Source organism: Musa acuminata, chromosome BXJ1-2, assembly GCF_036884655.1.
Source record: "Musa acuminata AAA Group cultivar baxijiao chromosome BXJ1-2, Cavendish_Baxijiao_AAA, whole genome shotgun sequence".
Lineage (NCBI taxonomy): Eukaryota > Viridiplantae > Streptophyta > Magnoliopsida > Zingiberales > Musaceae > Musa > Musa acuminata.
In genome coordinates this window covers 26,732,685-26,756,337 of record NC_088328.1, presented here as the reverse complement: position 1 = coordinate 26,756,337, position 23,653 = coordinate 26,732,685, and the positions used below count along the sequence as shown (strand labels likewise).

Below are 23,653 nucleotides of genomic sequence, written 5' to 3'. Positions count from 1 at the left end.
GTCGGAGCTCATATCGCTCCTTTTGTTATTGCGTCAATTCTGACACCACCTCTAGCTAAACGGTCATTTCACTACTTTGTATATGTATTAGCGTCAACGTATTTGTCGAGCGATGAAAGGGCCACTCATCATTTGCATCAACGTCTATGTAGATGTAAAGCAATGTCGCTTTGCATCTACATTAGCGCTGACATATATGCGGAGCAATGTCGCTCTGTATCTGTATCGACACTACTGCAAATGTCAAATGGTCCTTTCTCCGCTTATTAACTACATCGATGTCAACATAGATACAAAGCAGCGAAAGGACCGTTTGACGAGAGGTGGTGCTAAAACTAACATAACAGTGGGGGGAGTGATAAGAGCTTCGACAACGCCAGCTTCGAGTTAAGGATGGGATCCGCCCAACGAGTCAATAACGATGCGATCACCATCTTTTTAGTAGACACCACGACGACCACTACCATCTACATCGATGTTGTTGCAGTTGTCGCTCGATAATTGCATCAGCATCGATGCAGATGAGTATCGCGGGTGACAATGAGGTCGACGATGCATTCCTCGTGGAGGCGAGTGATGTCATGATGGGAGTAGACCTTATTATTGCTAGAGACAATCAAGCAACTACATCAGTGTTGATGCCAACGACGCTACTGTCCGTCACCACTGATATCGTCCATGAACGTTAAAATTATTATTATTTTGTTATTTGTTTTTATGTTTCTATTAATAAAACTGATAGGGTAAATGAATATAGATATTTTATTCTTATAATTATAGAGATGATAATACAACTTTTTAAACGGTAAAGACCACCACACTAATGATAAAAGGTCGTTCCTAATATATAATTAGTCCGTCAAAAGTGCGTCACATAAACGATAGCAGATACGTGTTCACCAGTAGTCTCTGCAGGAGCAGACACCATCCCTGAAGTGGTGGAACCGCTTGTTGTCCCTCACGATGATCTCCCGCCCCTCGATCTTGGAGATGAGCTTGACGGCGTTGTGGCAGTCCCCGCAGATCCTGAGGTTCTTCATGATCCTGAGCGTGGTGCCCGGCGGCGTGCTGATGAGGCCGTAGGCGATGGCCAGCCTCTCGCTGTGGTACATCAGTGCCTGCTCCTTCGCCGCCTCGTCGATGTCGTGCAGCACGAACCTCGTGTCCGGCACGTACCCTGCCGCTCTCATCTCCTCATGCAACCGTTGCACTTTCTCGTACGCCTCCCTCCTCTTGGGGTCCGCCTCGCCTTTACTGGCCAGTCCGGGACGAACGACCATTTCGTCGAACACGCGGCGCGCGTCTTCGGCGCTGCCCAGCTTACAATAGACAGAGGCCAATTGGTCGACGATTGGCTTGAAGGATCTCCACGAAGTTCTCATCATCCGTCGGTGAGCTCTCCTGACGAGGGCAATCGACCGCGACTGGACGCAAGCTTGGAGCAGCAGAGCAAGATCGCCGGGTTGAACTGGCATCCCACGTTTCCCCATCCGATCAATTAGTTCAAAGGCCGCCTCTATTCTACCTTGTTTGCATAAGCTTTCAAGATCAGAAGCGGTGCTACCGCGATGTGAACTCAGCGCTTCAGGCGCAGCAGCGGTTGCAGCAAGAGCGCCGGAGGAGGCAGCTGAGAGATCGGATTCAGTCGCAGCTCCAGAAGGTGATAACCTGTCAACCCTCTTGGGGAAGCAAGGGAGGGGGGATTGGTGCGCCACCGAGTGGCGCAGCTTGAAGGGAGAATGGAAGCTGAGGAGAGCAGCTGCCGCAGCACCTGAAACCATTATCGCCTGTGGAGAGAACGGGGGTGGATAGTTCGTCCGTTTGAAGGAGACACACAAGGTCAAAACTGTAATAATCGCCCTTGGCGAAAAGAACTGAAAGAAAACAAAAGGCCCGTAAGATATAGCGATGGAGGGCCCAATAATACGGCCCAATATGAATGTTACTGTAGACAAGGGGCATTTCAGTAAATCCAGAGCGGGGTTTCGTTAAGCGGAAACCTAACCCTAGATTTGTACCCTATATATATGGCTTCGAGGAACCCCATCTCCATCATCTGACCTTCGCCCATCCCGTGGAGGACGGTCGCCGCGCCGTTGTGTTTTTCTTCTCCGCTGCTCTTCTGAGTGTTCGATTCTGTTCCTTTTATTTTTGTTTTTTTTCTTTTATGTTTCGATTGTTAATCGTTGACGGGGGGTTTACGATTGGAATTCGGTGGGTTTCTCGGTGATGAGAAGATTAAACATAGATGACGAGTCCGATTTATCCATTCCATTCCACATGAGGACGAATCGAGGCATTTGTCTGAGAGAAACCAACTCACCTCGCCGTCTCCGTCTTCTCTTGATACTTGTTTCTTTTGTTTTAATTTTTTTGCTGTGATTTTTCATGGTTAAAAAAGAACACTTTTTAAGATGATTTGAAAGAGGCATGATGAGGAACCTCTTTTGCGTCTGAGAATTCATTCTCTGAGCGAAGTAAAACCTCCTACTCATTCTGAATGCCTGATTCTTTTTTGTCGATGCTCTTTTCTTTCTTTCTCTTTCTCTCTCACTCTCTCAGTGTATATGATGGTGATTGGTAGTAATCATGAGAAAACAAATACATTTTGAGGTTTCATCAGAAACAAAAAAGATTGTTTCATGTCCTCCAGGCTTCTCCCTAATCTTGTCATGGAAGTGGCCGTGATATTTCTCCCTAACTCTATTAGTGAAATAGAGTTATATAAAAAATCCTTTCATGATCACATCCTATGGACATTATGCATTGTTTTCCTATTAATATATTGTTTGTTTGTCTTAATTTGTTTGTTTTGGTTAGGGTGGCTGACCTCGAGCGTTTGAGGAGCGTCATGCGTGGGCAGCCCTGCGTAGGCGAACTCGCGGAGAAGGTTACGATGCGGTCCCGATATATTTTTTGCGTGGGTGCATCTACATTGAAAGAATGTAACAATCAGGATGATTATTGTTGCAAAGATGTGTCTGTCGTCAACAATGACACTACGGTACAACGATGTACTGTTTTATTTAGCGTCAGTGAGCTTGAATTGTGGTGACACAGGAAACGAAATTTTGAATAAGATAACGTTCTTGTAATCCTCTTTTCTTGGCATGGCGGGTTTTGATAGAAACATAAAGGAATCGATAATTTTATATATACCTTTGATAGGTCTTGGCTTGTCTACCTATCTCAGCAGTGCATGGACAAAAATACCTGTTGCAGCAAAATCCGTTGTGCTTATCCGATGGTATTTTGGATGACTGCCTGCTGCGACTATTGTGCCATCACGAGAAAACTGACATGGTACAAACGATGGATGTATTAGAATTACTTTGGGACTCGAAGCAATAATAAATTTCAGAAATGCCTGACTGCAAAATTTAAGTACCATTTGTCCAAATGCTGGAAAATCTGGCTTCTGATGATACCATATCAAGGACGGAGTATTCGATTAAGACCATTCGAAGAATAGTTTTAACAAGATATATAGCATCACCAAAAATATATGCTTCTGGATTCAACAAGAAACGCAGAACAAAAGGTAAACAGAAATAAGATTTACATGGAAGAATCATCGGAAATCCAGACATTCTCAGTTCGCATCTAACTCGAAGCTAGAAGATCCCTCAGTTCTGACACCGGAGGCATGCTCTCATTTGGGTAAATCTTGGCGACAGCCTGCACGAAGCTTTCGTATTTCTCCAAAAACTCTTTCTGCCATGTTACGAAATGAGCATATCATATGGTATCTAAAATATCTACTTGTATTGTCAGCACTAATGGTCAAAAACCCTAAACGACTATTTCAATGGAAGTGCAAACTTATTTGGTTCTCTTGCAATTACAATGCCAGTCATTCTTTCTTTTATAATTTTATCCCAACTAGGAAGCCATCAAAACTTCAATTCTTTCTATTATTATTTTATCCCTTAATGGAAAGATGAAAGAGCAAATTGCTTTCAAATAAACTACTTGATTTTAACTTTCTTGAAGGGATAAAGAACCAAAAAAAGGCCCCTTGTACCACTGAAATTCTGCTTTCATCATTCAACTTAAGTTGAATGTTTCTTTTCCTCACACTTCCTAAGGATCTTATGGGTGAAATTTCTCTCAATTCAATGCTCAGACATGAAATCAGCTTGTGGCCATTTTATATATTATACACTGACATGTACGTATGCATGCATATGCCAAAATTGTAATCTAAACCTTATGTGTAATTGTTAAGATCCAAAATTTTTCTCTCATGTCTGCCGAAATGATGCATCAAGGATTCATGTATTATATATTTTGCATCATAGCATCCATTTCCCTTTGTCTAATGCAACAATAAATGGTACTTGATCTTTGTCAATATACAAACGGTCTTACGAGAGAGGATATCAGAACATACCTTACACTTGTCCCATAAAGGAGGCAGCAATTCCTCAGAACTTAAAGTCTTTTGCAGTCTTCTATACATCATATTTATGGATCTGTCAACCTGCAAACAAGAATCTGTCTATAAGTGTGCTGAAGAGCTTGATTGCTGCTTCCAAAACAAGAACTCGATTAGGAAGCAAGATATACTGTCAGCAAATAACCACAAAAAAAAAAGAAAACAAGAAAAAACAGGTCAGATCATGTGAGAGTGTTAACTTGAACCATGAAAAGAAAAGCCAAATCTAAGAATCAAGGACACTTTTTCATGGAATGAGACATCTGAAGGTTGTCTCTAAAAGAATTTCCTTTTTTTTCTTGGAGGGACTTAATTTGGCAAACAGATTTTGCCATAACTCGTCTGGCAATCAAGAAACATGCGGTTCTAGGGGTGCTGTCTTACCTGAGATAAACTGGATTTTAACACCTTCCTGAGATCTGTTTTTGACAGTCCAAGCTGAAAAGGAATCTGTGCACATCAAAGCAAGCGTTAGACAAAACAAAAAAAAAGAGATAACATGCAATCATTTTTCTCTCCTATCTAACTATGACAAAAAGAGAACTATGTTCAAAAGGCAAGCAGGTTGTTAAACCAACAAGGGGTTGGTGCCATCAGAATAGCTCAGTATTCAATACCAGAAGTACACAAAACTCAAGTGCATCGTTTGCTCAGATGATCCACAAGATAACATCAATAACATGAACCATTTTGAGCATAATGCGATGCAAATATAGGAACAATAAAGTAGTCTTGGTCCATAGTTCCAAATTCAGCCCAAAAGCAATAAAGCCATAAAGAAATAAAGTTAATTTGAAGAAAGGATTAAAGAGTTGAAACCATATGTTTAACGAAATAAAAAAGGGTAAAAAACAAATCAGGAGAGGAACAGGCTGAGGAACTTTTTAGCCACGTGGACACTTTTTGGGATGCAGTGGGGGAGGAGGGGGAAATTGCTACTGTTGAGAGCTTCAAAATGATGTGGTTATTAAGAAAATACACAATAACTGAGCTACTCGTATGACTACATTTACATAGAGCTGTTCTGGAATTTGCAAGTGTAAGGAACTAATTTTCCTCATGTACAAATTTTCTATTATATGACAACATAAATAGTAATTAGGATCTCATGACTCACTTCCTCATGGGGCACTGTATACGTTAAATCATCAATCCTCCGGAAAAACTGATACAACTTGTCAAATTGCTGCAGGAAAAAAAATAGAACATCACACTAAGTTCCCACTAAATATTTTAAATACATGTGTTCGATGTTTCTAAGCTGCAAAAAAAAAAAAGCACTTACATTTTCAATGATTATACTAATATGGCGTGTGCAAGATTGTTCATATGCTTCACTAGCCTGATGATAAAATTTTGCTAGTGTTGGGATGACATTGGCCAATTCAAATAAACTGCAAACCAAGAATTAGTTAATTTTAGCTAACACATAATCTAAACTAAAAACTAGCATAATTTTGACATGACATCAGCATAATATGCATAACAAGAGGAAGATCAGACATTAAGAAAGATGAAAAGCATAACAATCATATCTGAACAAATTGGAAGACAATATATGATGATTTTTCTTTCTTAAAAACCTGTTCTGGAAAGCTGCATAGTTCTCCAATAGTATAACATCAGCAGACTTTGGGTCACTTTGTGCAATCTTCTCCAGGGTAGTGAACATGGTGCTCACCTGACAAACAAAAAGAAATCCAATTATTCACAGTCATAAACATATTGCTAAGAAAGACTACATATTGCACTAATTAAGCTGGTTCTAACTTCTAAGCACTATCCAGCAATCTTTATAGCAACTTAGCAAGCACTATATTTCTTAAACTTCCATCAAGGAAATAGCACAAGAACAGCACAAGTGATTGATCAACAGTTAAGAGCTAGCAACTTTAACTTACTAATCTTGTATATGCCTTGTCAACCAAATCCCTAGATTGTCCTTGAATGTACTGCTCCATCCGTGATGCGAGGGTGGCAAACCTATCCACATGCACATAAACATAGACAAACATACAAGCAATAAGAACACAAAATCAACCTTCCAAATTGTGTAGAATTTCAAGTTTAGATATTTGCGTTTCATCAATTATGTGATCAGCAAAACAATCTTCCTGTAACATATAACCCAATAGACAAATGGCTAATACTTTCAAGCAAGGTTTGAAATATCGTACCGTACCAACATTTCGACATTCGCTCGGTACGGTACGATACTATATACCGAGCGGTATACTGTTCGATATATATATATATATATATATATATATATATATATATATATATATTCACCTTTTTCGACGATGTCGCCTTTAATATATATATATATATATATACATATATTTTTTCCTTCTCCCACACGGGGAGACGTCGCAGTTTTCGGTATACATATGTATATGTATATATGTGTATATGTGTATGTATATGTATGTATATTTACATGTGTATATATACATATACATATATGTATATGTACATATGTATATGTATATATACACATGTAAATATACATACTTATACATATACATATATATATATATATATATATATATATACCGTTCGGTAATAGGCGGTCCGTATACCGGTTAACTGACGGACCGGTACATACCGCCCAGTACGGACGATATTTGAAACTGTTTACCTTGCTTTCAAGCCCCTCAACTAAACATTGTAACTAACTCGACAAATGGACAAATTTCGCTAGCACATTGGTGAATGCAAATAGCTACCTACTGCATACCAACCCAAGCTATCAACACTGGAGGGAAAAAATTGATTCTGATGGGAAAAAAATCAAGGACAATAACCACCTTGACTACAATAAATGTGTTTTATATTCATGATCTGTATCTAAGTAAAAGAAGGAAAATACAGAAGCCATGACACCGTAATTTCAATTTAGTAAACTTAATCTCCTCTTTCACCTTTATTCCAATTTTTCATGCTGGTGAAGTCTCTTGATTCCACAATGCAAAACAATAAAAAATCTCCTTGGCCTCTTCAATGTTCCTTAGTCCAACATATGACCAAGCATTTCTCATTATTGTAACAAGGAAACAAGATCAAAAGTGTAATGAAAGATCAAGTGCATCGACACAACACTATAAAATTAACCAATGACAGCAGCACTTTACAAAATTGATAGTTACAGAGCTAAGATAGACAGGTTGGTATAAGATTGGATTCATCAGATACATGTGATTAATCAGAACTAGGAGTATCTTTAATATAGAGGTTCATTGTCAATAATGTGCCAGTCTATAATCATTATTGTTCAGTGCCTTATTTTCATGTTAGTCCTGCATTATTTTCTTTCTTAAGAACACATCTTTTATTACAATACATCAACTTGATAATCCCTAACTCCTCTCTGTTATGTATATCAATCCTTGATTTTGTTTCAACCCAGGTTTGGTTGATCTAGCTGACATAGGACAACACTGACATCAGACCCCAAGGGAAAGAAGTTAGGCAGCTTGTCACCCTTCCTGAAGGAATGTGCCCCTATCAATTCAATACATAACTTTCATCCAACATTGTAATGGTTTAATAAGTTGGACCCACCAATTTGTTTTCCTCCTTCCCTTTATTGCCGCAAAGTGTTAACATTTTAATAAGGAACGCAATATGGATCATTTTAACCTGTCAATCTTTTAAATCTTTCTCACCAAATTTTTTTTTTAATCTCTAAGTCCCATCTCTTTCATCTTCTTCTCTGCTTAATCTTCCATTTTCTATCGTTATTTCAATCTCCCTTCTATCTCCAATTGTGTCTCTCTTCCACCTTCTCTTAATTCAATTGAATTCCTCTGTGTTTGGTTTCCGACCACTTCATTACCTTCTATCTTCCTTATCCATAACCCAATCACTTTCATCTTCCATCTCCTATGTGTCCCTATCAATTTGGCAAATTAACATCAATTTCACCCAACATTGTACTGGCCTAATAAGTCGTACCCATCAATTTGTTTTCCTCCTCTCTTCTATAGCTGCCAAGCATTAAACATTTTAATAAGGGATACAATATGGATCATTCTAACCCTTCATTTATCTGTTGATCTCATTCATCTTCTATTATCTTCATCCAACACATTCTATCTTCTATCTCCCATCTCCCCTTCATTTTCTTCTACCTTGCAATTCCCACCTACTCTCATCTTTAAACCAATCGTTTTCATCTAAAATCTCCCATCTCATCCAAAGAATGTTAGATGTGAGGTACGATCCGAAAGAGGGCCAGATCTGTTGTTTCTTACTCCAATTAACACTAGTTAATCTTAACTAGAATGTACTTAGTTCAATCAAACAGAAGGTCTACTATGACAAATGTCTAAGATTTTATATATATATATATATATATAGGAATATTTGAAGACTTGATATGTAAGAGAGGACCTTAAGAACTGATATGGAAAAACACCTTAAATATAATTTCTAAGTTCTATTGTACACATGTACCTTGATATATAAGATAGAACTCCTATCTGCCTTGTGTTACGTTCATTCCTTTCAATCTGATGGCAAGCCTCATCTACAAACTGCAGGAAAGAACTAGTAGTTATTTGATATAGAGTGAATATACAACAGATCCATGCATGAGATATAACAAAATTTTATCTGGTTACTAGACGAGATAGAAAAGACAAAAGATGCATAAGTTTTCACATAACTTCGGACAACACTGACCCTGCTGAATTGTGTTGATATCTTAGTCTGCAAGTCTTTAAGCAGCTCACGTACAAATCCAGCTGCATCAGCTTTCTGTGCAGAAAGATAGCGCTCTGTGATCCCATGCATTGATATGCAGCGGAGAGGATCGATCCTGTATGCCCAATCAACCACAGCATAGAAGTCCTCCTAAAAATAGAGAAAAGCATATCATATTTTTAATTAATGCATGATAACCATAATTATTCACAACTTAACATCAGTCATGAGATTCATAATATAAAATCAAGTAATATATTAGGAAAAAGAAATAAACTCACTGTTAAAGAGGCAAAGATAAGCTAATTTGGGTTTTAAAATAAAAAAGACCTAATTAATGAAGCAGTGCAAAAAATGTGAAAATGACAAAAAGAATTCAACAAGACAATAATACAAATAGGGCATACTATTATGTTATCAATCTAGTTCTGGACTAAGAAATGTCATACCCCTATAAAAGTATGAACACGTAGAGTTCGATGGTGAAGAATCAAAGATGGCAAGAGAACAAAGTCTTTGAACAATTAATGAAGCAGAAGTTTAATGGCTCTAACAAAGGCAGAAGTGATTATGTTCTAATGAACTTATAGTTAACAGTATTTGTTTGTCATCAATTCTAAGCAACTCAGTAACCTCCATGTGTCACTTAGTTGTTAGTCGTTCATAATCCCTTCCAGCCCCAAGTGTTTCTGGAGGTCTGAAAAGGATGAACTTGTTTAAACAGGCAAAAGAAAACAGAAGGTCCTAACTATCATGCAGAATACACAGGAAAGTTGTAGTTATGCAGGTTTTTAGAAGGCACACATTGCCTTTTATGCCAAGGTTACTATCCAACACTGGTTAAAGGATTGAACTTTGTGCATATGCACCTGATGTGCATTTAGTATTCAGTTGGATAATATATGGCATGATACTACCTCTTGTATCTAATGGTGATGGAGAACTTGATCGTCTCACAACCAATCGTCCATTAAATTTTAAACAACTGATAGCTAATAGGAAAATAAAGCAAACCATTCTGATTATTGTTAATAAATTAATCAAGCAAGCCACATGCACAAGAAGCCACGATTCAATGGCCTCCAAGAATATTTGAGAAAGTTGACAAATCTACAACCACATTGGATTACATATGCACCAATGTTAGCCAACATGAAACAACAACAATAACAAGCCACAATGTCAACTATTTAGGATCAAATAAGTTCAGTATATTCAGGATCAAATAAGTTCAGTATGAAACAATCTTCTTTGTCAAATTAAAAGTATACAAATCTTTATTTATAATTTCTAATGAAGTTTTCTTAGGTCTTCCACTAACTCTTCTAATTGTCACATCACGTCTAGTTACAACATTTATCTCTTTGGAGAATGTTCATACCATCTCACATAAATTTCTCTCATTTTATCCTCTATCGGAACTACGTTCAATTGTTCTCAACTTTAACTATTCAGATTTACTCTATAAACAATATCTTCATTAACCACTCTAACTTGTTAAACAATTGATCCAGATACCCAAGCCTAATTCTTCATAGAACTTCTTATCCATCCATCTAAATTGCAACCTTAATTTTTCTTTAGTATTACTAAAATTACATATCATATATTGAATGTTAGTCCCACTCAATTTAAAACTATTTCTAAGGTTCGTCTTCATAACTTTAAACTCTCATTAATTAAAATAGTATCAATAGCAGATAATAACAAAATTGTGGTTTATCATGTATATAATCATAAGTTTCTTCAATGTCAATGTAAAACAGTAAGAACTTAAGGTTGATTCTTGATGCAATCCTAAAATAAAAAAAAAAAAGTTTCAAAATACTCTTAACAGTTTTAACTCTAGCGACTATATCATCACACATATCTTTTGATGATATTAATACAATTAATGGACATATCTTTCTTCTCTAAAATCTACCATAATAGATCTTTATGGACTATCATCTAATATTAGAAAATATGATATGAAAGAAAACCAAGTTCAGCAAAAGTCTTCCTTACTCTGAACTACCTTTGAGTTTCATATAATTATCAGGCTACCTCAAAGAATAAATATAGTCAAAGTTTTGTCGATCTCTATCAACCTTTTGAACTTTCTCAATCTACCAATTTCTTTCTCGATCTATTTTCATATTAGATATTTCTACTAAGTATTAATCAAATTTTAAATTGTGATCCAAAGTTTCAAAAGTACAACAAAAGTTTTAACAAGCATAAATTTTGTAAAACAATCATATTAGATCTTTGTAAATTATTACTAATGTTTATTGTTTTATCAAATTGTTTATGTTCACTAAATACAATGCTTGAGACATGGACAAGATAGTAACAACAAGCTTCTGCAAATTAAAAAAAAAAAAATCAAACAACATTTTGATATTATAATCTTGTTTTAGAAAGGAAAGTTACCTGGATTCCATCAAGTAAATCATGGAGAGCATCATTTAGTGCCCCCAACTCAGTAGAGTTATTACCTGGAGGTCACATCAAAAGATAATTCTCGTTGGATATACTACTGATAATAGCTCTACTAGCAAAATCAAGAAAATGATTGGATATACGATGATGAAAGAAAGAAAAAATCTAGAAAACACTTACTTTGTTTAACATCATTTACTTCAGAATCCATCAAGTTTATATCATCATCACTTGCACTGTTGTCATCAGATCCCTTTTTCTTACCATTAGAAGCACCAGCCGGAACAAGTGCAGAAACTTCAAAGCACATAAAATGTGCAAAGAAGGAACTCTTAAAAAATGCAGAAAAAAAAAATCAAACATTTTAACAATAATAAGAATGATAATTTCAGTACATTCTGAAATAAAATGAAAAACCTCATCCACAAGAAGCGGAATAAAGATTGTAAGCATCTTGGAGTATGCTTCAGATACAGTGGAAGTATCTGCACTACTTGCTGTCTGGCTGGAACCTGTGGAACCTTCAAGCCAAACGGTTGGATTTCTTGATGCTTTAGTACTTGCACGAAGTTCATTTGCAAATTCACGAGCCTGAATAGTGCAAATCAAAAGCGATACTCTTCTTTATTTTTGCTCACATAAATCACTAGTGTTAGATATCAGAGTCCATGGTAGAAACAATAACTATAGATGTTATACTTATTACTAAACAAATTCAGTGTGCCTCGCTTGACATCTGAAAAAGGAGAAATTAGAGGATTGGGATGAAGATGTGCCATCTAAGTCATGTAATTATTATTTCTCTAACTGCATAGTCAGTATAGATACATAATGGCTTTAAGCAATCAACCTCATGGAGAAATACTGCCAAATCTATGAATGTTCATCATACGCAAACTCTAGATAAGTAATCACAATACTGAATCACACAGCACAACCAAATATAACCAGAAGGACTAGATGCAGTGACCAGGACTCATGGTGCTAAAGACCTGAAGTTCATGTAATGCAATACCATTGCAGAATGTCAATCCACCTCAAGGTCATTTTCTCTTTTGCTTCAACTGGAAATATGCCTTTTTTCCAAGTCAACAAATTTTGTAATCTAAGTTACAACAGAAAAGATACATGCCCTATAATCCACTGTAGAAATCTCATATATCTACACTTCATGGAAATTAGAAAAGTAAGCTCTAATAATAACCAAGAACATCCCCCATACCTCTCGGCGAAGAAGCAAGTTAAGGGATTGACAGTATGCCTTCCTCAAAGGGGCTAAGCAGTTCTTGTCGAGATTCTGAAGAAAACATTAAAAAGAAATATAGGGGACACATACTAAAACAACTTATAGTTGAAGCCATAGTTCCAGAATGTTGAAACCTTTAAGTGCTGCAGAAGTCGAGCGTAAGTTCTACATTTGTACCTCAGATCTGCATGATCAGGCCTTTTCAAATGTCCTCGCTAAATGTCATTAAAAGAAAAGCTCAGTTAGAAAACTTATTAAAAACAAAATACCAGCTATTAAAACAGAGTGATGGAACAAATAAATACCTGAGAGAAATAGCTCTTATCACTTATCATAAAATCTACCAAACTAGAGAAGTAATTTCTAAGGAACTCTGATGCTCGTCGAACAAATGTATTCTTCAACTTTTGTAACTCAGCTCGTTTATCTCTAATCTGCAAAACAGCCCAATAACTTATAATTTCATGCATCACAAATATGCAATTTTTGGTTAAACAAGAATGTTTTACGTTAATGAACAAGGCTTACAGCTCGCATATCTGCATAGCATGGATCCAAATTTGGAACTTCGAGAGCACGAATCGCTCCAGTCAACCATTCGCAAGCTTCAACATTTTTAAGCATACGTGCCTCATCAAATGAACCTCCAGTTAGAGATGCTGCAAACTGAAACAAGTTTTGATGAATATATAAATTAGGAACTATTGACCCAAATTTGCTCTTTAAAGTTATCTATCATGCATGCAACTTGATCCGCAAGGCTGAAACTTCATACATATAGGGTGAGTACACAATCAATTTAATTTTCTGACAATCAATTATGGAAATTATTTATTATATGAGACAATTAATGGAAAAAGTGAAGAGATAAAAAAGACCTACAGATTTAGAAAACATAAGATAGAGTTCACCAAAATTTTTGTTGCAGAGTTTTATCAGAAAAAGTGGTATCCAGTAGTAATAATTAAATGAAACAAGATATGCATAATAGTTGCCACTAATGTTAAAAGTATAGGAAAAGTGTCTAGCAAACTTCCTATAAGTATAATTGTATATCAAATATCTACTTTGAATCCTTGATTTCACACTTTAGCAACTGATGAATTTACAAAAAAATATTCAGGATAAAGATCCATGATGTACGTAATTTGATGATCATGCTATTTACATTTGTGAACATTAGAAACATAAGAATACCAAATATTTACATTAGAACATTAGAAATATAATATACTTTAGAAACATAAGAATACCAAATATTTACATTTGTGAACAATTAGGCATGACTCCATAGAAGATATGATGAGGGAAAACCACTTGACGAAGGTGTGCCCAAATGAGACCAATAGATTCCCTACTTTGGGTGAGTCAATAAAGATTAAGTGGCAACCCATAAAAACTTTATTAGTAAGTAAGAAACAATAATACGAGGTTCAACTAATCTAGTTAAGTAATAAAATTTTACCTTTCTGGAAAAAAAAATCTTGGTTTGACAAGCAATATTTCCCTAAACAAAGCTAGGTAGTGGGAAAAAAAAGATTCATGTAGCTCACCCCAAATAGTTGAGATATTATGACTTGTTGTTGTTTCCTTCTGAAAAGATTCTTCTAAACATACATGCATACATGTTACCTATGGGTATAACTTCATAAGGATAGGTACAAAAGTATAAGCTTTGCAAGTAAATACATCAAGTTTTAACAATTTATAGTAGAATATAACCATATTTAATTGGTGTATTTAAATCATATGACAAAACAGACCTCGGAAGGAATACGCAAGGGTTCAAGAAGCTTATCCAATTCCTCAATAAGTGCCTCGCTACATACGGACTGCATCTCCAATCTGTTGTTCCGTAATTCAATCTACAAGATACAGTCAACTAAGTATGACACTTATGGTGGTTAAAAAGAAGATATAATAGAAACAAAGTACAAAGCATATTAAATTACAACCATACTGCATGATGGTACCAACAAACCACAGTTTCTATCATATACTGACATATCAACAGTTCTTGAATTTTATGTTATTAACAGTTCACACAATACCATACCAATGTGCACCAATCCAATTGAACCCAAATTGAATTATGTCTTATTGTCTTAAACAATTCCCCAGTTATTTTTACCATAAATGATAATTAAGTTTTTTAATTATTTTGGGTTATATATATAATACAAAAAAAAGCATGGTTGAGATGTTCACTTACTGACAGTGCACAAGCCTTAATAGTTTTTAGCATATAACAACTAGTCTCTTTTTCAATACCATGGACATAAGTTGGAATATCAAAACTCTTATAGAAACCACTAATCATCATAATTACAAGTTGCTCTTAGACCTAAACTCACTTGCCAAATTGACTCCTTTTCTCAACAGAAATATAGACAGGACAAGAATAGACCTGAAGCAGAAAATTTACAGACACCAATAAAGCAATTTGCATGCCAAAATATTTCCTGGAAAAATATAATTATTAGCCAAGGTACATCCCCCCAGAAAGTGTATAACATTCTATAAATTTCTAATAACAATTCAATTGTGATAGTAAGATATGATACTTAAATTTAAATCACTATCAAGACATTACCGATGCAATGTCCTCTCTCATATGTCTCAGCTTGACATTAAAAATTTGTAACCACTCATCAATATCATCCACACATAGAGAAGCTGCTTCTAGCCCCTTCAATACCTGCAAACTCAAATGATATCATGAATTAATCTACAAAACTCCGGGAATATCCACTAGAACTATGGCAATGAAAATTTTGACATATATATACTGGGGACACACCTTAACATCACTCAAACCAAAAAGCAGCTTTCAGATAGAGCAAGTGAAATTGGAATCATAATATGCACTATTTCTTTTTATCATGGAAAATATGATATTATTTGTAAACTGAATTAGATCTTAGTTACCTCCTCAATCAATGGTTCACTTTCCAGTAGGGCATAGACATTTGCTGCTTCCAGAGCAAGAAGTTCCCTTTTCATCCTTTCAGAAAATGCCTCTGCTTCACCAATGCCCATAACATATCTGCATTAGTAGAATGAGTCCCAATTTTTTAATTACATGAATCATTAATGACACATAATCAGCAAACAAGAGACCTCAGACATGTCGATGGAATTCACAATGGACAAGCAACGTAGAAAACATGCTTCAATAATAATTTTAAGTAAATTGAGAGTAAAGAACTGAGTACAAGATCACAACAATAATTGAAAATCATTCTAAATTTTTATCAACTACCAATGACCTAAGCAGTGCACCAGAAGGTAATGCCATATATCCTACAAGATTTCAGATTTATAGTTAATTGATCATGGGGATCATGAAAATGAAAAAGGAAATAATAGAATAGGAGACTAGATCATATACATTTCTCATACATCACAACGTCATAATTCTCAAAAAATGATTTAAATCTCAGTTTGTCACCAATTTCAGTAACATACCAGACCTATACGCTATTGGCATATCGAGTGATACACCAACCTATATCGCCTGGTATCATTAAATAAAATTAGTAAAAATAGATAAACAATTTAAATGATAGACAAGACATACGTGCCCAGAAGAGCTTCCATATCTTCTTCTTCAGCTTGTGAAACAAGGTCTTTTTCAACAGTAACTTTCAGGTCGTTTTGTTCCATAACAGATGTAGCTGGTCCATCTTGTGCATTCACTCGATTAATTACTGAGGGTGTATTTTCCTGGATAAATTCATAAACATGAAAAAATCAAAACCCTACACAGTTAGCTCCATAGAAAACAGTCTAAGCTGCTAGGCTTTAATATAAAGCACTAATAACAATTAAGAAGAAAGACCAGAAACAGTGATGAACTTGAAGGACCTCCTTAAAAACAATGAGAAATCCTTGAAGGGTAATTCTCCATATATGCCATCAGGAAAAAGGCCATATATTGCCCCAAATACTTGGAACTGAAGATTTATGAAAATGTACAACACAACCACCACCTAGGTAGGCAACAATCACGTCATGGTTATGAATCAGGTCCACCTACACCTAGGTGGCCAAAAAAATAAGGTCTGGATTGTTATTTGCTGCATGTCAGAGTTATGATGATAAGTGGCACATCATATCTCTAACATCTCAGTATGGAACACTTGATTAATATTTACAAGCAATTCTTGAGTCATTCTCTCTTTTAAGACTTGAGCATATTTATTTATCATCTGTTAGATATATATTGAACAATGTAAATCACCAAGCATGTTTTCTTAATGATCAACACATGTTATTGCATAATTTGTAGGAATAACCTAATGACATGTCTCAGAAAAAAGAAGGTTGATCCTTGTACCAACAGTATGTGCTTCAATAAGTGTTTCTTCATGATCAGATGTTTCAATAGCTATATATCTTTTACTTTTCTCATCCACAATGGCCTCCCCAGTACACACATTTGATATGCCTCAGGTTAGCCATCAAAGCACACTCTCTCCACACACACACACACACACACCCCACCTTTTTTCTCCTCTTTTTTCTTTTCTCTTCCCAAACACATAAAGGGAAGCACAATGTAGCTCATTGGCTGTGACCAACCATGATTGCCTTCATCAAGTAACCATTTCTATATCTTGCATGCCCAAACTATAACATTTAATATTTAGGGAAGACTTTGTTATCTTTTTGTCCATGTGTGTTCTTTATCCATGATCAACCAATAACTAGTTTCAAAATGTATTTGGTTGTGATTAAGAAAAGTTGTGTCTAGACATCCAGATAAGTGTGCATTAGAGAGATCTCATATCAGATACTACTTTGAAAGTTCATAATTCACTCAGAAATGTTCCTCTGGAAATCAAGGTATTATGTAACTCTTGAAGCAATTTGAACTATGTTGCGATGCATAGAGATGCATGTACTGTTCAATAAATGCAAATATTTCTTAAAATATTTGAACTATGATGTGATGCATGTTGATAACTGGACTGTTCAATAAATGCAAAAAAATATTTCTTAAATTTTTCAAGACTTGGAGTGCACAGAATGGTGCATATGAATAAAATTCAGAGAACTACAAAGTCATAACAGTTACGCATGAGCACGTTCAGAGCAGCCAATTTTTCAAATGAATCCCACTATTGCGAACAAGCATATGGACTTGCATGAAACCAGACAAAAGTATCTAGCTATATGATAACTTATCGAAACTTGCACAGAAAGGATATGCATTTTATAAGTTAGTTTGCACCTTAGCCCAGAGAGCAAGCTCCACAATATCTATCCCAACAAGCTTAGGAAGACGTTGAAATATCTCCTTGCACATGTTTAAGATGCAAAGAAGCAACCGATTCCTGTGAATGAAAGAAAAATCAAGTGTCTTAGGAGATCTCAAAGCATTTCTTCTTTCAATTAAATAACAACACAAAGTGTTGTTTTGAAATACATGAAGAGAAAAAGTTCTATAATAACTAAAGCATTTGACATATTTTTCAGAAATCACCTATCATCGATGTTACGCATAGTCCACTGTGGAGGGGCAACACTCTGGCTTCTAAGATTATCGAAACCCTATTTAGTCAAGACACTTGCATAAGAATTATGATCATAAAAGCTTTTGTGAGCCTAGTAATGAAATTGTTAACAGTTGTAGACATGTGAGAAACCAGAAATGGAAAAAAAAGGAGAATTACCAGAATGAATGTACATCCAGTAGAATCATTTGAAATGACATCCACTTTTGTAAGATGCTTCAGCTTGTAAAGTTTTGCTGGCTACCAATGCAACATTGTTTATTCAAAAGAAACAGTCAGCATTTACTAATATCCACACGTCATAGAAGGCAAAAAATAAATAAACATGATGACAACTTTGTTTCCCTCTAGGAAAGGGGTAACATGTAACCACCTGATATTTTATTGACACTTCTCTCTTGCCTTTGGCTGGTTATCTCAATACACTTTTTCTCACCTATGGCTGATTTTGGATTTCTCTTGGCTTTGTAAGTTATTTGATATGGTTGGTATAAAAGCTACTAAAAAGACATAAATTCCCCTATTTAAGCTGGGGTCATTAAATTAAACAACAACAAAGAAGAAAAATAAGCATTTGGACCAACAATTGTTAACTCCTTAAATTATACATAGCTCTTGTCTAATGATTGATTAATGAAGATGTCCTAGACAGAACAAATCAGGATAATTTAAAAATGATAATACTACCAGATGAGTTATAAAAATTATACAAGAATCTACTTGCTTCTATCTCTAAATTAGCTAAAATTACCTCAAGTACTCCTCCAGAGGAATATTTTAGGACACGAAGAAAAGCTTTTGTCCTTTCACCTTTGGGTGAGTGTTTAGCTGCATAAAGCAAAAAAGAGATACAGAGATATCAACAGCAAAGTATAAGTTTTCTATCTAGGTTATAGATACCAAGTTAAAAATAGAAAATATTTAGACATCATACAGAAAATGAAGGATGTCATTAATCACTCCAACGAAAGTGATATGCCTATGACTTCTTAACGCTGATAACAATTTCAACTGCAGCAATTGACCTTTTGTTATCAAGACCACTATGAGCATTGTTTTTTAAACTAACCAACAAAGCGTTCTGTCATGTTGAACTTCCAGAATAGCATCTTAATCATTTAGAATTAAGGAAAATCAGAAACAGCAGCTAGCCGATATGAGTTACATTACAGATGTCAATCCAAGTGAAGATGTCGATCCTGGGGCAGAAAGCAGAGAAGATCAAACTAGCCAACTAGTGGCAGAAAGCAGAGATGTCAATCCTCAAACATCAGCCTACAACCAATGGGACATACAAGAACAAACGAACTTTTCTGCAATTGCTTGCTTCAAGCACCGGTGATGTGCATCCAAAAGACCCCCTACGGCAACTCATAAAATCTGACAAGTGACCAAAAATAATGCAAACGGTTTACTCTGTGCAAAATCAATTAATTTTATAAGGTCAATCACCACGAAAAATGAAGCGGTAAAATGATAGCTCGCTTTGCTAAAATCATATCACCACCTCGCTTGTAATTAAGATCGTTAGCTGACATGTGAGTACCACAATCGTCGTTCATCATAGACAACCAGACGTGCACGGTCACTTGTCGAACCATATCAATCCGAAGTTCCATGGATGGACAACCTTAGTCAAGATGTACAGATGCAGAGTCAACAGGCATACCTAATCAACCAACCTGCAACTTCTCAACCAGTAAGGCCAAGGATTCGAGTAACCTAGCAAACCAGATCCCACTTTGTCTAGTGCAAGTAATTCCCATCGAGATGATCTACCGATCCAACTTAGTGACAAACTCAGACAAAAAGAACATTTCCCCAGTATCTCAACCAGAAAATGTTCGAATCACAGATCGAGGCCACATTTTAAGAATGTACTCTTTCCGTGACCAAGTAAAATGTGCCAATAGAAAACAAGATCCAGCAAGAAGGAAGCAGTAAATAAAAGGAATCCATCTCCAAACAGTTCCAGACGATGAATGATAACATGATCTCGGCGAAGAAAAGCGCGGAAATGGGAAAGATAGGAGGGAGAGAGGGCGGAACGGAGCAATCGTACTGGTGAGGACGAGAACTCTGGGGGTGGCCACGCGGCCGAGCTTCTCCAAGAAGCCGCGGCCCTTGGCGACGCGGATTGCGAGCACGATGTCCTGAGCGCTGCCCCCGCTGCCGATGGCGGCGGCGCAGGCGCGCCGCAGCTCCATGTCGTCAGCGTTCGGCTTCGCCATCTCCGCCCTTCGTCGCCGATTGCTGGGGGAGACGAATCTAGTCCCTTCTTGGGCGTCCACCCCTGGCGATGGATGGAAACCGGCGAAGAGAGAGATAGAGAGAGGAGAGGGGCGACTCTTCGTTTACTGCGGTTTCGCCTCCTGTCGTGGGAGGCGACCCCGTGAGATAATTGCGGTATGTCTCGACGCAGGCCGTAACGCACCGACTCCCGACCCGCTCTCTATTCTACTCAGTGTAACAAACGCGACGAAAGCGGTTCGGATTCAAGTAAATGTTTGTATCAAAATTTCTGGAATAAATATATTGTAATCACCGGTTATTTTTCTTGGATTCTCTACAAATCGAGTTACATATTAAATTTGTAACTTGCCTGTTTTGTTCATTTCCTTGATTGAGAAACCTGATTAAGGAAAACTCAATGATTCATTTTTTTTTATTTTCTTGATTGTGCAAATAGATTAGAAATAAAATTAATTAGTTGAATAATTAATTTAAAATTTATTAATTAATTATTTACTTTGAGAGAATCCTCAATTGACATCGATGGACTTAAAACTAATCACGAGTTTGTCTCTGTTGGGAAACTAAGGAATTGAGTCCGAGACTCTATTAAAACTATATCGAAGATTTCTTCGACGAGACACCTTTAATGCTTAAGTCAATATCGATTTGGATGGTTCGATTAAGTACTCAAGTAAATGAGAATATTTAGTCAAAAAAAATACCCTGAGTCCAATAATACACATCATTCGATCATCAATGAATCGTATAATCATGCATCAAATCCAAAGGTTACATAGCAACGATTTGTGAGTTATTTTTCTTTGTCAACATTATATGGCCAATGTTGTGAAGCTAAGTCGACAACATTGTGATGGTGTGTTAGACAAATCAAAGCAATCAGATGGGGATGATGGGTCCGTGGTGCTGATTATGTGTCATATCTCTTGTATCATCTGCACCACCCTTATTGTGTGTCAATTAGTGACACAAGATCGACGTAACATTTAGTAGGCTGCCAATCATATTGAGTGTCTATCGGATGATGTTACATGCCTAAGTTGGTTTGATTTGACCGTATTATTACTGTAGGAAGCTTGATGATTGATTTAACCATGTTCTCATTGTACATTGATATAGTCACATCATCATCGTAAGACTTGACATGGTTGATTTGGTTACATCATCATTCTAGAATTGTTCATGGTTGATTTGATCATATCATCAAGAAATTTTTATCGGATACATTTGTGACATATTTCTTATAGGGTCATCGTGTGAATCCCCAATTGGACCTGAGCCCCTGATATCCAAATAACTATAAATATTTTTAAAAAAATTCTTTTATATAGAATGGTGTCATTAGCGATAAGAACAGGGACATATAACCTCCTAAACAAGTAGGATCCATCAAATCCTAAATAAATGATAGAAAAATAACTAGACGAAGAAGAAACAATATGCTAGAGTAGGTATGAACTTCTTAAGGGCAGCTATGAGATATATAATTCATGAAAAATCTTGGACCTCAGCAGCTATGCACCTCTGATCCCAATGATTATCAAAAAGAAAAGAAAAGAAAAGAAAATGAAGAAAAAGGAAAGAAGACACCATACTCGGTGTTCTACCACACTCTCAACAAGAAAACAAGTACCGTTCATATTCTCAAAGAATATAATCTCTCTAAGAAAGCAAAACACTGCAGAAACTGCTTTACCTTTCTTTGCAGAACATCTTGTCTTGTCTGTTTAGAGGCAGAGAACAATAACTCAGCCATTCTCGATTGACATCAGTTCACTGCACCTGCTCGAGAATGACCCAATTCAAAGAAGACATGTAGAGTGATGCCTTACATGATGAGCACCTGAAAAGATCCACTTGGAGATGATGCAGCTGCTACTAGACAGAATCCAGATAAAGGCCAATGTTGGATCATTGTTTGTCTCAGAAGAGCCAGGGTTTTTACATTCCTGTTCCTTCGTTATGGTTCGCTGCAATTATTCCTACAGCTTACCCTTTTAACATCATCATCTCATGAAGCCATGGCACACCGAGAACCAGTTCCTCCCTCTTGGATTGTTGAGAACCGAGAATAATATGATGTGTAGCGCATATAACTGATGCCGGGATGCAGAAGATTATTGCTTGCACCATCTGCCACCACAAGAGTTCCCCACAAGGAAGACTTATCTCGAGGGGAATAAAACATGCCAAAGATTAGAATCTATCTATCCATCAATCATCACTGTGGTGCTAACCACCAAATAAACTGATGCTCTAAAAATTTTTCATTACGGATCTACACGGGGAAAATGTCAACCAGGTAAGAGGAGTTTGCACTCATTCTTCAATGTGAAAACTCGAACACCTAAAGTAGTATAATGCTTCCGGCAAGTATCCATTCTTCTCCATCATATGACCTGCTTGAATGCGGCACTAATATTTTCCTCATCAACAATAAGATTGTGGATTTGATCAAATTGTTTGCGGTGTCCTGCTAAAATGCAATGAAGCTGTGCCTACACACTGGTTTTTCAGATGAAACGTTGAAAGTGCACAGAGCACAAACAGGTGAACTGGAATCCCACTTGCTTCAGACAGAGGAAAGGCAACTAGATGTACGAAAAAGATAAAAAGGAAGAGTAGACCATCATAAATTACTGATACTAAATTGCTGGTGGAACAGAGGTAGGGAAAAAGAGAAAGGAAGAATATGCCAGCATAAGGTATTTCCAGAAAGAATTATCAGCAAGAAGCGATGCAAATACTAGATGAAATTATTGTCCTGTTACCATAAGAAAAATCATGGCTGTAACTCAACAATCTGCAGTTTGATTTTGAATCAAGTGTCAATGAAGGTTTAATGCATCGAAAAGCTACTGTGATTTTCCATGAACTTCAGTATCTGAATAATATACGACCAAATCAAACCGATAATCTTTGACTATGCTGAGTAGCAAACCTAAGAAGGGTTTGGATGTTCTCCCCTAACCAAGCATTGCCTTTTTTTAGCCATTAGGCATTGGATGGTGCAATCATACTTCAAGAGCATATGTTCTTCCATTATCTAATAATGGCTGAGAATGA

General features: G+C 36.4%; 2 protein-coding genes and 2 non-coding genes across 6 annotated transcripts; 2 read left to right on the top strand and 2 right to left on the bottom strand.

Moving 5' to 3' along the window:
- Nucleotides 1-744: 744 nt before the first annotated feature.
- Nucleotides 745-2,499, bottom strand: LOC135606058 (pentatricopeptide repeat-containing protein At2g22070-like). Its single transcript, XM_065096811.1, has one exon. The coding sequence runs from the start codon at nt 1,779-1,781 to the stop codon at nt 897-899; it is 885 nt and encodes a 294-aa protein (XP_064952883.1). The 5' UTR covers nt 1,782-2,499; the 3' UTR covers nt 745-896.
- Nucleotides 2,222-2,313, top strand: LOC135613915 (small nucleolar RNA SNOR75). The gene has a single exon (XR_010487400.1). It is a non-coding gene; the product is annotated as a small nucleolar RNA SNOR75 (small nucleolar RNA).
- On the top strand, nt 2,426-2,500 carry LOC135613829 (small nucleolar RNA Z105). Its single transcript, XR_010487387.1, has one exon. It is a non-coding gene; the product is annotated as a small nucleolar RNA Z105 (small nucleolar RNA).
- A 946-nt stretch (nt 2,501-3,446) lies between these two features.
- On the bottom strand, nt 3,447-22,726 carry LOC135606037 (exocyst complex component SEC3A-like). 3 transcript variants are annotated; one of them, XM_065096768.1, is made up of 25 exons: nt 22,284-22,726; nt 19,086-19,162; nt 18,494-18,574; nt 18,304-18,371; nt 18,052-18,154; nt 16,396-16,541; nt 15,744-15,861; nt 15,409-15,513; nt 14,579-14,680; nt 13,344-13,481; nt 13,121-13,249; nt 12,950-13,030; nt 12,792-12,866; nt 11,987-12,160; nt 11,750-11,900; nt 11,561-11,625; nt 9,125-9,295; nt 8,897-8,976; nt 6,340-6,421; nt 6,022-6,119; nt 5,724-5,832; nt 5,556-5,624; nt 4,823-4,888; nt 4,394-4,483; nt 3,447-3,714 (listed from the first exon to the last, which is right to left on the bottom strand). In XM_065096768.1, the coding sequence occupies exons 4-25, from the start codon at nt 18,321-18,323 to the stop codon at nt 3,604-3,606; spliced, it is 2,283 nt and encodes a 760-aa protein (XP_064952840.1). In that variant the 5' UTR covers nt 18,324-18,371; nt 18,494-18,574; nt 19,086-19,162; nt 22,284-22,726; the 3' UTR covers nt 3,447-3,603. The 3 variants fall into 3 exon arrangements, with proteins under 3 accessions (XP_064952840.1, XP_064952826.1, XP_064952834.1); XM_065096754.1 differs by lacking the exon at nt 22,284-22,726 and adding an exon at nt 20,397-20,780; XM_065096762.1 differs by lacking the exons at nt 5,556-5,624; nt 22,284-22,726 and adding an exon at nt 20,397-20,781.
- Between the last annotated feature and the right edge of the window lie 927 nt (nt 22,727-23,653).

Coding starts and splice junctions, on each gene's coding strand:
- LOC135606058 (XM_065096811.1), bottom strand. CDS start 1,781: ATGGTTTCAGGTGCTGCGGCAGCTGCTCTCCTCAGCTTCCATTCTCCC.
- LOC135606037 (XM_065096754.1), bottom strand. CDS start 20,565: ATGGCGAAGCCGAACGCTGACGACATGGAGCTGCGGCGCGCCTGCGCC. Junction 18,575..19,085: donor CCTCTGGAGGAGTACTTGAG/GTAATTTTAGCT, acceptor TTGCATTGGTAG/CCAGCAAAACTTTACAAGCT. Junction 13,031..13,120: donor ATAAGAGCTATTTCTCTCAG/GTATTTATTTGT, acceptor AATGACATTTAG/CGAGGACATTTGAAAAGGCC.